This window comes from Tachysurus fulvidraco, chromosome 4 (genome assembly GCF_022655615.1).
Source record: "Tachysurus fulvidraco isolate hzauxx_2018 chromosome 4, HZAU_PFXX_2.0, whole genome shotgun sequence".
Taxonomy (NCBI): Eukaryota; Metazoa; Chordata; class Actinopteri; order Siluriformes; family Bagridae; genus Tachysurus; species Tachysurus fulvidraco.
In genome coordinates this window covers 28,730,528-28,744,291 of record NC_062521.1, presented here as the reverse complement: position 1 = coordinate 28,744,291, position 13,764 = coordinate 28,730,528, and the positions used below count along the sequence as shown (strand labels likewise).

Below are 13,764 nucleotides of genomic sequence, written 5' to 3'. Positions count from 1 at the left end.
CTGAGGCCTTCTTACAGACTGCAAATTCTGTCATCTGTGCTCTGCGTTTGAGTCCACTTCCCGAGCCTGAGTGTTCACGTGTTTCAGTTCAGCTGGGGCATTCCTGTGAAGTCATGACTTAGTGTCTTGCTAACATGGGTTACACACATAAACTGGGAAATAAAATTAAAACTGTATTGAATGTGGTCAGGCTTAAAGATTCCTTAGTGTGCTTAATAGCCCCATAACCCAAACTAGCATCCAAAACACTGAAGTTGGGAACTCCTTGCTTCTCTATGCTGAAGCTTCTTTTGAGAAAAGTGCACCTTTGTGGGTGGACTACTGGGAATGCAAATGGGACTAAGTGTATGGTACACTCACCATTTAACAGCTCAGTCCCTTTGAAGATATTTGCAAACTCCAAACTCCTTTATATACCATGTCCTGTAAGCATTTGTCACACCTTGATGTATGAACTGTGCCTCTTCCTTCTCTGCTTCTGCTGGAGGGTGCGTGATTGCCTTCACTTTGATTGGCCACCCTCCATGTTTGCTTCTGTTGCCATATGCCTTCTTGCTTTACACAACATTAGGGTGCAGTAGTGGTGCTGTCCTTTCAGCACCCGGGCGGCAGTCATGTGAGGAGCATGTGTTAGCTATTTGGTCACAGTGTGTCCCCTGCCGCTGGACTTTGGGCCCACAGGGCATACCATCATGACAGACCATCTCTGTTGCCATGGTGTTCCCCTGCTCTGAAGAAGTCCTTCAAAGAGGGGAACAACTGAGCTATCAGTGCATAGATTGCATCAGCTTGTGCTCTTTAAGCATTGCCCAACATGGTACTTTTCTGTCCATCATCAAAACTACAGTGCTAAATACATTTTTTTTGTTTTTTAAAATTATCAATTAAATTAATGACAAGTCTTGGATAGGTCACAGATTCCTAATAACATTGGCTTTTATGCATTGTTTTTTTGTTTTCAACAATATTTTTTATTGATTTTTCTTTAATACTAACCACAACCAATAACCAAATTACAAAAATTGTATCACCAAAAATAAAATAAAATACAAAAACCTTCCAAATATGTTAATCAAAACAGCAGCAGTTAAAATTAAACAAAACAGGGGAAAATAAAAAAAAATAAATAAAAATAAAAATAAAAAAAATAAATTTGCCCCACTCAGAGCCTTATTACATGCATCATTTTATTTCTTAAGGAAATCAAATAAAGGTGCCCACATCTCTTCAAATTGCTGTACTTTACCCCTTGTAATGTACGTTAACTTCTCTAAAGTAACACACATTGCCATCTCTTTGATCCAAGAGTATGCAGAAGGTATTTCAGTCTCTTTCCAGCTCAAAGCAATCATCCTCCTGGCCTGCAGAAGGCCAAAGTCGAAAAGAGTCCTCTGATTGTTATTGACAGAAAGATGATCTGGGTTTATCCCCAGAATACAAAGTTTTGCAATGCACGGTATTTGAGTTTTTATGATGTTACTCAGGGTACTGACAACCATTTTCCAAAAATTTACCAATTTAGGGCACTCCCATACACAATTAATTAAAGTTCCCTTCTCAATTAAACATTTCACACATGTGTCTGGAATGTCCGGGGACCATTTGCTAAGCATTTCAGGGGTTATATATGTCCTCATCAGCCATTTATGTTGCAGTAACTTCATTCTTGTATTAATGGTTTGTATTTGAGTTTTTAAGCATGCTCGTGACCACTCAGTTTCCTCGATATCCTCTTTAATGTCCAAACTCCAAGCGCTCATTCTATCTTTACTAGATTCCTTATCATATGAGATAAGTGTAGCAAGGTTTTTAACAGAAAATGTCAACAAATCCACTTTTAGTACATAGAAATCCAGGAGTACTCCACCTTGTATGGAGTGTTAGATAGCTTGTTTCAGTAAGACATACTGTAGAAGTAAGTATGAACAGTACGACTCTAGAGATGTTCATGATATGAGCTTTAACTTGTTATTCAGTATAAAAACACTGTGCATGTTTTCCATACAGTAATAAAGGCATGGATTATCGTCTCAAATTGTTGCCTGGACACAAGAGGTTTTTTTTTTTGCCAGGCGCCTTAGGTGAAAAAAGCTGGACTTCACCACTACACTAATTTGGCTATTCAATTTAAAAAAAATCAACATCCATTTTAAAGCCTAGATTAGTTATCACAGGTCTAACATAGGATGCCAAAGGACCCAGCCCGGGCTGTATGTAACCTGTTTACAGCAGCGACGCATTGTAGGATTGGTGGATGCCAGACACTGTAAACATGAAGACGCTGCACTGTGGGCGTGTTTCCGATTATTCAAGTATGTGCGTATGGGGTCAGAATTGTTTCGTTATTCTGAATAAATACACTATGATCCACAAATAAATATAAAGAGTTTCACAAATATTTTTACAAATTTCACAAAAAGAAATAAAATTCACAATAAATAAAATGGGATTTGCAAATAAAAAAAATATTTATAAATTGTATTTATTTGCGAATTGCTTCCTGCTCATTTGTGAATCGCGTTCTGTGCATTTGTGAATCGCGTTCTGTGCATTTGTGAATCACTGCACGCATTTGTGGATTGCATTCTGTGCATTTGTGGATTTGAAACATTTCTAACGTCAAGACGTGCACAAGAATCCACAAATAGGTGGACTCCGCCCACCGTCTACTCCAGCCAATCACGTTCTGATTTACTCGCTCTTCACACTACCACTGGACCCATTGATGATGCTGAAATCGTTTCCAAAGAAAGCAGAATTGAACTAACCCTTAGTGCTGGCTACAATCCATACAGGGTTACCAGATTGGGCTCGAATCTGCGACAAATGTTTTTTATTTGTTTTTTTTGTTTTGTTTTTTATCGTATTTTGCAGTACATATTACACTGTGATAGTGCGAGTAAATCAGAACGTGATTGGTTTGAGGTAGACCGTGCCACGATTGGTCAGCGCCAAGACACCGTTGTCCGATTGGATGGAGTAGACGGTGGGCGGAGTCCACCTATTTGTGGATTCTTGTGCACGTCTTGACGTTAGAAATGTTTCAAATCCACAAATGCACAGAACGCAATCCACAAATGCGTGCCGTGATTCACAAATGCACAGAACGCGATTCACAAATGCGTGCCGTGATTCACAAATGAGCAGGAAGCAATTCGCAAATAAATACAATTTATAAATATTTTTTTTTTGCAAATCCCATTTTATTTATTTGTGAATTTCATTTCTTTTTGTGAAATTTGTAAAAATATTTGTGAAACTCTTTATATTTATTTGTGGATCATAGTGTATTTATTCAGAATAACGAAACAATTCTGACCCCATATGTTCGCCAGTAATGGCGAGTAAAGGCGAGAGCAAGACGAGCTGTGAGATATGCTCATTATTTCACTTTAGGTGAGCATAAAGACAAAAACCTTTTAGTCAAATGTAAGATGTCTCTTTCTGGTTCGAAGGTCCTATCTACTGCAGCAACTCCAATCTGTCGAGGCAGCTCCAGAAACAGCTTTTACAGGGCTGACAAGTGTCACACATTGAGAGTGACTCACGTATTTTGGTCTTTTCTCACGCTCCCCCGCCACACATCGCATTTCTCATGCAGAAAAACTTTTTGACTATTTACCATATATTTAATATGCCGCAGCGCCCAAAATGTATCAGTCCGCACCGCTGTCTCTATGGAACTGCGCAGAAATTACAGAAATGGTTCTAAGGCTATGGCATTGAAGAGGAGTGTGAACAGTGAAAGGTTAGATACAGATTGACACACCAGCCAGTGGTTATTCAAAATAATATTTAATGATTTCTGCTTATTTTACTCAAAACCATGGCATAATTTCATGAGGTTTATTGTTTATAAATTAAATATAATAAAAAAGCATAAGAGGTGCAAAGGAAGTTTTATTCACCAGAAGTATTATTCAAAGGAAGTTTTATTCAAGAAATGATGCCATGTTTTTGAATGGTGTGTGTGTAGCCTGTTTTGGGGTGATCAGATGGCATCTGGTAGGCAAAATAGACATAACAAGTGTAAAATGTTCACAAATTGTAATGGCTGATCACACAGAATGTTGATAATTATATAATATTGATTTATAATGTGATTTATGAGCATTCAAGTCAATTTGATCTGAGAAAAAACAGGTTTTATTATTTACTGACATTAAAAATGGTCAAATCTCCTGGCTTTGAAATATACCAGCCTGTAATTGTGCATTAACTTTTGTGCCTCTATAGTGAAAATAATTAAAAATTTCTGTTTTCTGTTTATTAAAAAATTAGTCATTTTTGTATATTAATGAGGTTTATTATACCAAATATCACAAAACATTTTGCAAAATATATGTTAATATGTTGGAAAAAAGGTGAAAAAAAGGCTATGAAAGGTGAAAAAACAGACAAGGTCAACTTGACTCAGCGCTCCTAATTTGTATGCTGTAGGAATGCAGGAAAAGACAACAGGTGGTCTGCAGGAGGGTTAATACATATACACTGTCAGAGTTTAAATATTTCTCATTTATACCCAGAGTTTAATGTATGATACATTTGAAGCAGTTGTTAGGTTCGTAATTCATCAAACTGTCATCAGATTCTTCATCGTCTTCTTCCACAACCGTTCCTAAACCTCCAGAATTCAGCTGAGGGTCCACTTGCTGGTGGTCACTCAATTAAATGTTTGACGGTTCATCATCACCTTTTTCCACGACCGGTCCTAAACCTCCAGAATTCAGCTGAGGGTCCACTTGCTGGTGGTCACTCAATTGAATATTTGACGGTTCCTTATCGTCTTCTTTCAGGACCGGTGAAATACCTTCTGTGTTATACCCAGTTTTTTCGAGGAAGTCCTTTAAAGTCAATCCCTTGATAATCATAATCAGACCCCTGCTGATTTCGTAGGTGGCTTCCTTGTTGAAATCTACCTGATCACTGTGCTCAGTCACATAGACTCTGTCAATATTCTTAAAACAAACACTGAATATGATGCGATCCATGTTGCTCTCCTGGTGATTTTTCTTGTAATCTTCCCGAATGTCAACTGGCAGATTTCTTGCTTCTGGTCTGCTCAGATTGCCCACCTCGTAGTGGGAATAGTCCCTATTCTCAGGCAGGAGATTCTCACCATGTTTCTTAATTCTGTTTGAGAACCTGTGGATATCAAATTGTCCTTCCTCTGGGTTGTGCTTCCAGCGCATCATATTGTTTTTATCAAAATCCACACATTCATTAGCAAACCAGTGAAGCAGCTTGAGGCCGTGTCTTGGACGACGTTGACCAAATCCAGACTCCTCAAGATGCCTCAATTCATTTAATGTCTTTGGTTTACTCATAGTAGGATCTTCTAATAGGATCTATGAATAAAACATAAAAAAAAGGTTTTTAACAGAAAATGTCAACAAATCCACTTTTAGTACATGGAAATCCAGGAGTCTCTTGGATTAAGACTCTCGGTTAACAGTGTAATTTTAAGGTATTGTTTTTGGAATCACAATTTTTTTTTTGCTCCAATTCATCCCGTTAATTGTAAATCACATATTTTTCAATAATGCTGGGGCCAGTTGTACTGTTAGAGGGGCCAGTAACATTTATACCTTATTGTTGTCATATCACAGGCAAAATAGCATGTTTATAATCATTTGCATTTTTTTTTACATTTGCATTACATATTCAGTACAATTGTTGTGTTTTTTTTTTTTTTTTTTGCAACAAGATCCGCAAATTCATCTAGATTTAAGGCCTTTGCCCTCCTTGACTCAATACTTACAGATGCAGCAGCTCAGAATTGCTGTTTGACTACTGCATGATCACTGCATGATCCACCAGGTGGCGCAGTGATCAGTGTAACAGCTGCTGGCATTAAGTCACAGACAAATGCATGGCTTGTCTATTGTATCAATGCCAGGCCATTAACATGTAACGATCGTAACATCTACAATGTAGTCATGGGAATTATTCACTATTCACTGAGCCACATCTTTCTACAATACATGTACAAACTCACAGTGCTGGGAAATGAGTCAAATTGACCCGGTGACTTAAAATCAAGACAAATGAAAGTAACTTTTATTTGAGCATCGTTTTTAAACCAAAAATGAACACAGCAGCCAACCACAATATAATATTGACAATATGAACACATGTATATTTATATGTGGGTCGCCACAGCACACATGTGATGTGTCTGTACATTGTCACCATACACACTATGCACATGACACAATGTACAGAAATACAAACATTTATAGGTAGAAACGAAGAAGGTGCATATGTGGGCATCTACACAGTATATGAGGGACATGGTATCACAGTGTGGTCCCTGTGAATGGTCATTTGTACAGACCACCCTGTGATGTGGTTCACATGTTAGTCTTGCCATCATCAGATGGCTGCAGACCTGGCTGCTTCTTCCTCTTTCTTTTCCCCCAGTAACAACCTGGAAAGAAGAGGATGATGATTAGTGTGTTTTATTGCTGATCCCAAGACACAAACAACTTACATTCATAAACGTACTCCACTGTACACATGCTCAGAGACGCTTACCTGGCATGCTGGCGCACAAGGTGACATCCTGTCCTGGATCCCTCACTCTATAGCTGCTGGTCCTTGGTACATGTTCCGTCCTTTGTATCACATGTGTCTTCACCAGCTCCTTAGAGAAGATGTGCCTCTTGTACCGCTTTGACACGTTGGACTTACAGTAGGAAACATCTCTGTCCAACAAACCTCAGTTTCTGGTTCTCGAATGTGCTGCTTTCAGCATTTTTGTGCAAAGTGCTCATAAGAATAAAGTTTTTCCCTTGTTGGGGCAGTAAGACAATATTGTTGTTACTGGCTGTTCTGAACAGTACTGTATGTGAAGACAAACATGCACTTTCTCTTTAGAAGCTCCTGGCCCAGCTTGTAGTTTGTGAACAAATTGTTACAGGTTATGTTGTTCCACTCAAAAGTCATAACAAAACTGCATTTTTGCACCTTATAGATGATGTCAAGACAATACAGGAGAATGTGAGACGTAAATATGTCTTACAGCTGCAAAAGTCCTACAGTATATGACATTTAATCCTACAGTACTCTAACCCTACGACTGTAGGGAGGGTTGCAAATACTGTATGTGATGTTCACCAATTTTATTTTACATGTTGAGGAAGTTTTAAGCGGAAAAAATGCTTTAACTATTTGTTTAATTTTTTCAAAACTTGTTGGTCAATTTGACGTGCAACATACTGTAATAAGAGGGTTAAAGTCTAAACAGGTCCTAGATGCATGTCCTGAAAATATCTTGTCCTCGGTTCAAATCACGCTCTTGGCATATAGTATATTTGTCTTAGTTTTCATTTTGGTAAGTAAAAACGCATCATTAAGAATGCTTGATGGTAATAAATGATCCAAAATCATTCTTTTTTAATTTAAGCATAATATGTCTGTGAAGATTCTCAGTCATCCAGGTGAAGTTTTCTGAAAGTTTTTCTCAAGGCAAATCATTCTCCCAGAAGACTGAACAGTAGAAGGAGGATGGTGAGAACATTGCTGATAACACCCAGCTCTGCTTCCCTAGTAAGCATAACAAAGGGGTGTTCTCTCCCTCACATCTCACAGACAGATATTGTAGATCAATCTGCAAACACTGGTATTCACCTCCTGCAAATCTGAGGATTCCTATTAAAACTGATGTCTCTAATAGTGCAGTGTTGTTACGCTTGGTGATGCATGTTTTAATATATATATAATAAACACTGAATGAAATTTAATTTGCACAAGTTCAAAACCCACAGTGTCACCAAATACAACATCCATCTGTCTGTCTCTCTCCAGTGTGTGATAATGACATTAAAGTTTCAGGTCCTTCCTACTATCTTCCTGCTGGACAGGTACAAGATGAAAGAGAAAACTGCTTCAATACTCTTAAAAAATGTTGTCTCTGACCTGTAAAGTCAGGGTCAGAAAGTGTTTGTGAGCAAAGCCCCATCTTCTGGTTGTGCCCTGGAATTGCATTACAAAAGCTAAAAATGGGGGTGGCTACATTGGAATATTCACACGTACTTGATTGCTTGTAGAGAGGGGGGCTCATGACAACCGCTTGATAAAAGTGTGACGAATGCCTGACTAGCGCAGGAAAAGAACAATTTTGAGCCGCTACATCTGTAGAACCCCTACATTGCTTAATCTGTCATCTGACATTGTGGACCTGAGATTTAGTGCAGAAAAACTCAGTTCACAAGAAGCAGTACTAACAGGGACTAACAGTACTAACAGCTATCTTACATAGTTTAAAAAGCTCAAAGAAAAAATCTTTATAAGGTTCAATGAATAATGCCAGCTCTACTACACTGGAGGGTTTCTGCATGTCACTCTGTATTTTCCTTTCTAAAATTCCTCTGAACTGATGTAGTTCATACCCCAAGTCCTCAGTATTTGATTCATACATTCTAGCAAATGGAAACAGTGACTTTTCTTTGAAAAACACATCACGTCCCCTACTATTCCTTCACTCTCAGTCTTTCCAATGGCCAACTCTTCCGACTCTTCTCTCACTCTCACACTCTCTCCCCACACCTGAACCATCTGGCTCTGTCTCACTGTCTACCTTATCTTTTCTTTGGAAGAATGACATGATGTCCTTCTTTTCTTCATTTTGGTGAGAACTATAGAGCAAAAGCAATGGGAACCAAGGAGCTTAATTTATTTACTGAAAATAACTGACTTGCTAGGTGACTAACTATGTCTAAACATTTAATGTTACGACTCGTTTACTGAGTAAAAACACTCAGAACCATGAGTTTGTTTATCATATATTTCATCCCCTTTCAAACTTGTACAAACTAACAAACGGCCAGGTTGAGATTAGCTGATCTGACGTTATACATTTACATATACATTACTTCTGTAATGCATTTAATACAAATACAACATATTAACAACTTTACTCACCTCTATATTTCCTTCTTTGCTTGAAGTCTTCAACTGTAATATTCGCACAGAACTTCCACCAACCTCTTATACTGTGTTGCGCTTTATGATCCCTCTAGAAAATGTGTGGGTTATATTTCTGCTTTGTGTTGACACTGTGCTAATAACAGATTACTCAGATTCCTGGCTTCCTCACAATGTTCACTTCTCAGGAATCTTATCCACCCTCTGACTGTTAGAGAACAAGTTAGCGTCTGTTCAAGTTCATAACTGAATGTCTCTTTCATAGTTTCCTCAGCTGTGCTACATGTGTTTGTACAATCTGGGCTGCTTTTTTTTTGTCTGGGCTGTTTGCCACTAGCCCAATGAACGTTCTTCATAGAGCCCTGGACCATTTTTTATAAAAATGTACATGTACTCGCTTAGACTCCGTCTGACACATGAAAATATGAAAATATGTTTTTTTGTGTGTTTGATCAATTCAACAACACTAAAGTCTTTAAGTGTGTAGAAATGGTGTGCCATAGCAAGGTTAAGTGATACATTGTATTGTATACACTCTTAATATTATTTTACATTGTTTTGGAATTAGCCATTTTAAATTACCTTCATTTAGTTTACTAATTTTTTTCATTTTTAATATATACAATCAATGGTTTTGTGCACACAAGACACTGATGCATGTAGATAAGTTGGTGTTTAAATGTATGAACACACTCAATTGAACAAACGAAACATACATTTTTTATATAAAAATAACAAATCTCCATCTTACGGTGTTGACACACAACTAATGGTGTTGACACACAATTGACGCTGTAGGCATATTTGGCAGTAGGGCCACAAGGATGCATAAACTCAACTTTCATGTCTTGGTGTTCTATATCTACATCAGTGGACTTTCCTAAGCACCAATGATCATCATACATCACTGCCAGACAATCCCCGTCTGACCAGAAGTGCACAGTAGTAACTGATGGATATTTAGTTCGTATATCTCTAAGGACAGGATCCATGTGAGTCCAGATTGCTGCTGCATCTTGTCTCTTAGACTCTGACACTGAGCAAAATGCTCCCTTTTCACCCTTGGTGTAATACATTCCAGTATGAAGAGTTAACTCTGGTAAGTTCTGGCCAAAATGGCAAGCCTGAATTTCAGAAGCATATTTACACCTCCAGGACTCTGAAAAATCAACATGTACAATCACTGTGTTCTCACTGCATGTTTTAATCAATTCTCTGTATGCTTTTACCTGATTGTGAACCAGGCACACATGTGTTTTTGTCTCACTTCTAAGTTTCTCCTCATACAGATGAAGCAACTCTGAAAGACTCCCACTATGTGAGTGTCATGTTGAAGTGGATCCCACTGGCTGTTTGGTCTTGATCTCGCTCCCACTGCCTCCATTGAACACTGATTCCACTTATCTCTGGAGCCAAAACTGTATGCTTGGTTTTGCACCATAAACAGGTGCGAAGAAGGCAGGCCTCGGTTGCTGGAGTGCAACAAACTAATTGAAAACTATCCTCCAGTTTGGTTGACTTTAGAGCACCCGATGACATTAGAACCGGAAGCATCAAGTCTGCATTTTCATGATGACGACACAGACGTGTACTTCTGTCGGATGCCTTAGGTGCTGTAACATAGAAGGGCCTCAGAGTACAGAAGGATGAGTAAATCAGCTTTATACTCGGGTTCTTCTTGAGAAAGTCACTATGGAGGTTCAGCATTGAGTCTCTTAAAATCATCCTTTGATGTTTAAACTTTTTCCTGGTGATGGTGTCTGTTTTATCAGTTGTCATGCAAGATGAGTTTACAAAGAAATCCTTAACATTCTGGATGATACGTTGGAGATATGTTGCCTTCTTATGTGTCGTCTGTTTTTTGTCACTCATTAACTTGTAGCTAAAACCAAACTGCCGAAGCCTATTGAAGAAGCCGATACTTCTTTAGAACCTTACCTGATAATGCCATTTGTCAGTGACCTGAATTTTCAACGGCTCGTCACAGGAGTTGTTTTATTCCTTCTCAGCTCTTGGCAGAGAACAATGTGGAAAAGAAGAGTTCTCCTAATGTTGGGGTTCTGAAGTCATCATCCTCTCTGTTTCTGTTCGTGGAGAATCTAAAAAATTTTTAGCTTTTAGCTTGACATTTGACTTTTCTATTTGAGCCGCCTTCTTCAGCCATTCCTGCTTTCTTAGTTTGTGTCGCTCTTTGGTTAATTTCTTAACCTTTTCTTTCAATGCTTTTATCTCCATTGCGTGTCTTTTCCTGGTTTTTCTCCTCTCCCTCACAGCTGCAAAAGCATGCCTGCTTAAAGTAGGCTCTTCAACAGTCTGGTCCAGAGGACTTTCTGGTGGGGTGTCTATTTCATTTAGCCGTCTATTCTGTCTAGCTCTGGAACTTTTCTTTGCTTTCCTCCAGTACTTTCTGCGGTGCCTCTTTGCTCTTGGTCCTAATTCTCCTACTTGTTTTACTTTTTTGTTTTGGACCTTTTCCTTCATAACTGGACCTTTTCTGGACCTTTTCCTTTATAACTTGTTATATTTTATCATCTGAAATGCAGTCGCCCTTTGCCTAGAAATTTTAGTTTTCTAATAACAGAAATTAATCTGTTTGGCACAGGTATATTTTTGTCTACAAAAAGTAATTTCAAGCATTTAACCGTACACCTTCAGATTTAATGATTTTTAAGATCATAGTTAACATTTTAGTCAAGTGACCCTAAACTTTTGAACGGTAGTGTACATTACTTAATAAGTATTTGGGAGCACTTTTCCACTCCGTCAGCTTACATGTCAACACCGTCAGACAAAATATCTGACAGAGTTGACGTCTGACGGAGTTGACAAAACAACATGTTTTTTCAACTTAATCATGTCTAATAAATGGTAGCCATTTTGATTTTCCTCAGTGGTCAGCCGCCACTAAACTAAACCAAAATACCAACTTTTATTTCAAAATTCTTGATTAACCTTCTAGTTGTCTCTGGGTCTTTTTGACCCCGCTGGAAGAATTTAATGTGTCATAACTTTGGTTTTCTTCCACATATTTGCCTGAAATTAACCAGGATTGTTCCAAATTATGAACTTTGCAAGCAAAATGAATTTTGTCTATTTTCGTTGAACTATGTGTTCAGAACAGTATATACTACGCGTTCGTGATTCTCTTGGGTCATTTTGACTCAGCCACATTTAGTGGGCAATAGATCACACATTTGCCCTTTTCAGCGCATTGAACATACATACAGACATAAAAATGCACACGTAAAATGTCCACTAACACACGCACCCAAAACACACACTCACACCCCCCCCCCAACACACACACACATGCACACACACACACACACACACATACACAAACACACACACAAATTGGGCATTGCATTTCATTAGGCCTCCAGAAAAGAAAAAAAGCTACACATTTGTAAATATTTCACACTTTTTATATGCCTTCGCCTAGCAGAGGGCAAAATATGATCTACTGAAATTATGCTACACACACACACACACACACACACACACACACACACACACACACACACACACACACAGTCAAACACTGTTCAAAGCATTGGGCATTGCAATTCAGTTGGCCTCCAGACAAGACAAAAGCTACACATTTGTAAACATCTCACACACACACGCGCGCGCACGCACACACACACACTCATATACACACATGCACACACAAACACATATTGGGCATTGCATTTCATTAGGCCTCCAGAAAAAAAGCTACACATTTGTAAATATTTCACACTTTTGATATACCTTCGCCTAGCAGAGGGCAAAATATGATCAACCAAAAACAGGCTACACACACACACACACACACACACACACACACACACACACACACACACAAGCACTGGGCATAGCAATTCATTAGGCCTCCAGAAAAAACAAAACCTACTCATTTGTAAATATTTCACACTTGTTAGATGCATTTGTCCAGCTGGAGGCAAAATCTGATCTACCAACAAGCTTTACACACACACACTTAAAGCATTGGGCATTGCAATTCATTGGGCCTCCAAAAAACAATCATTTGTGAATATTTCATGCTTGTTATATGCATTTGTCCAGCTGGGGACAATATATTCTCTTCTCTTCTACCAACAATCTTTACACAAACAAACACACACACACACACACACACACACACACACACACACACACACACACACACACACAGGTTGTGTTTTCATATTCAAATCATATTTGTTTCCTCTCTTATTTATGAATTTAGTTGCATCAGTCAGCTTTGGCCTGGAGATATGCTGAGTAATGTTTGACATTTATCAGTCAGTGGTTATCCAAAATAATATTTAATAATTTCTGCCTATTTTGCTCAAAAACATGGTATAATTTCATAAGATTATCATTCATAAATTAAGTATAATAAAAAAAACATTAGGAGGTAAACGAAGTTTTATTCACATTAAATTATGGCATGTTTTTGAGTGTGTGTGTGTGTGTGTGTGTGTGTGTGTGTGTGTGTGTGTGTGTGTGTGTGTGTGTGTGTGTGTGTGTGTGTGTGTGTAGCCTGTTTTTGGTTGATCAGATGACATCAGGTGGGAAAAATAGATATTAGAAGTGTAAAATAGATATCACACACAGAATGGTGATCATTGTAGAATTTTTGATTTAAAGCATTCATGTTAATTTTATCTGGGAAAAAAAAAGGTTTTATTATTTACTGACATTAAAAATGGTCAAAATGGTTTAGAAACTGGCTTTGAAATATACCAGCCTATAATTGTGCATTAACTTTTGTGCCTCTATAGTGAAAATAATTCTAAATTTCTGTTTTTTGTTTATTAAAAAATGAGTCATTTTTGTATATTAATGAGG

At 38.1% G+C, this 13,764-nt stretch overlaps 2 protein-coding genes across 9 annotated transcripts in view; both read right to left on the bottom strand.

Annotated features, from left to right (window-relative positions):
* Positions 1-13,764, bottom strand: part of wdr17 (WD repeat domain 17) — a 261,853-nt gene that overhangs the window by 143,850 nt on the left and 104,239 nt on the right. The window lies entirely within an intron of this gene.
* Positions 4,308-9,161, bottom strand: LOC113637429. Its single transcript, XM_047812468.1, has 2 exons — positions 8,926-9,161; positions 4,308-5,348 (listed from the first exon to the last, which is right to left on the bottom strand). The coding sequence occupies exon 2, from the start codon at positions 5,325-5,327 to the stop codon at positions 4,668-4,670; it is 660 nt and encodes a 219-aa protein (XP_047668424.1). The 5' UTR covers positions 5,328-5,348; positions 8,926-9,161; the 3' UTR covers positions 4,308-4,667.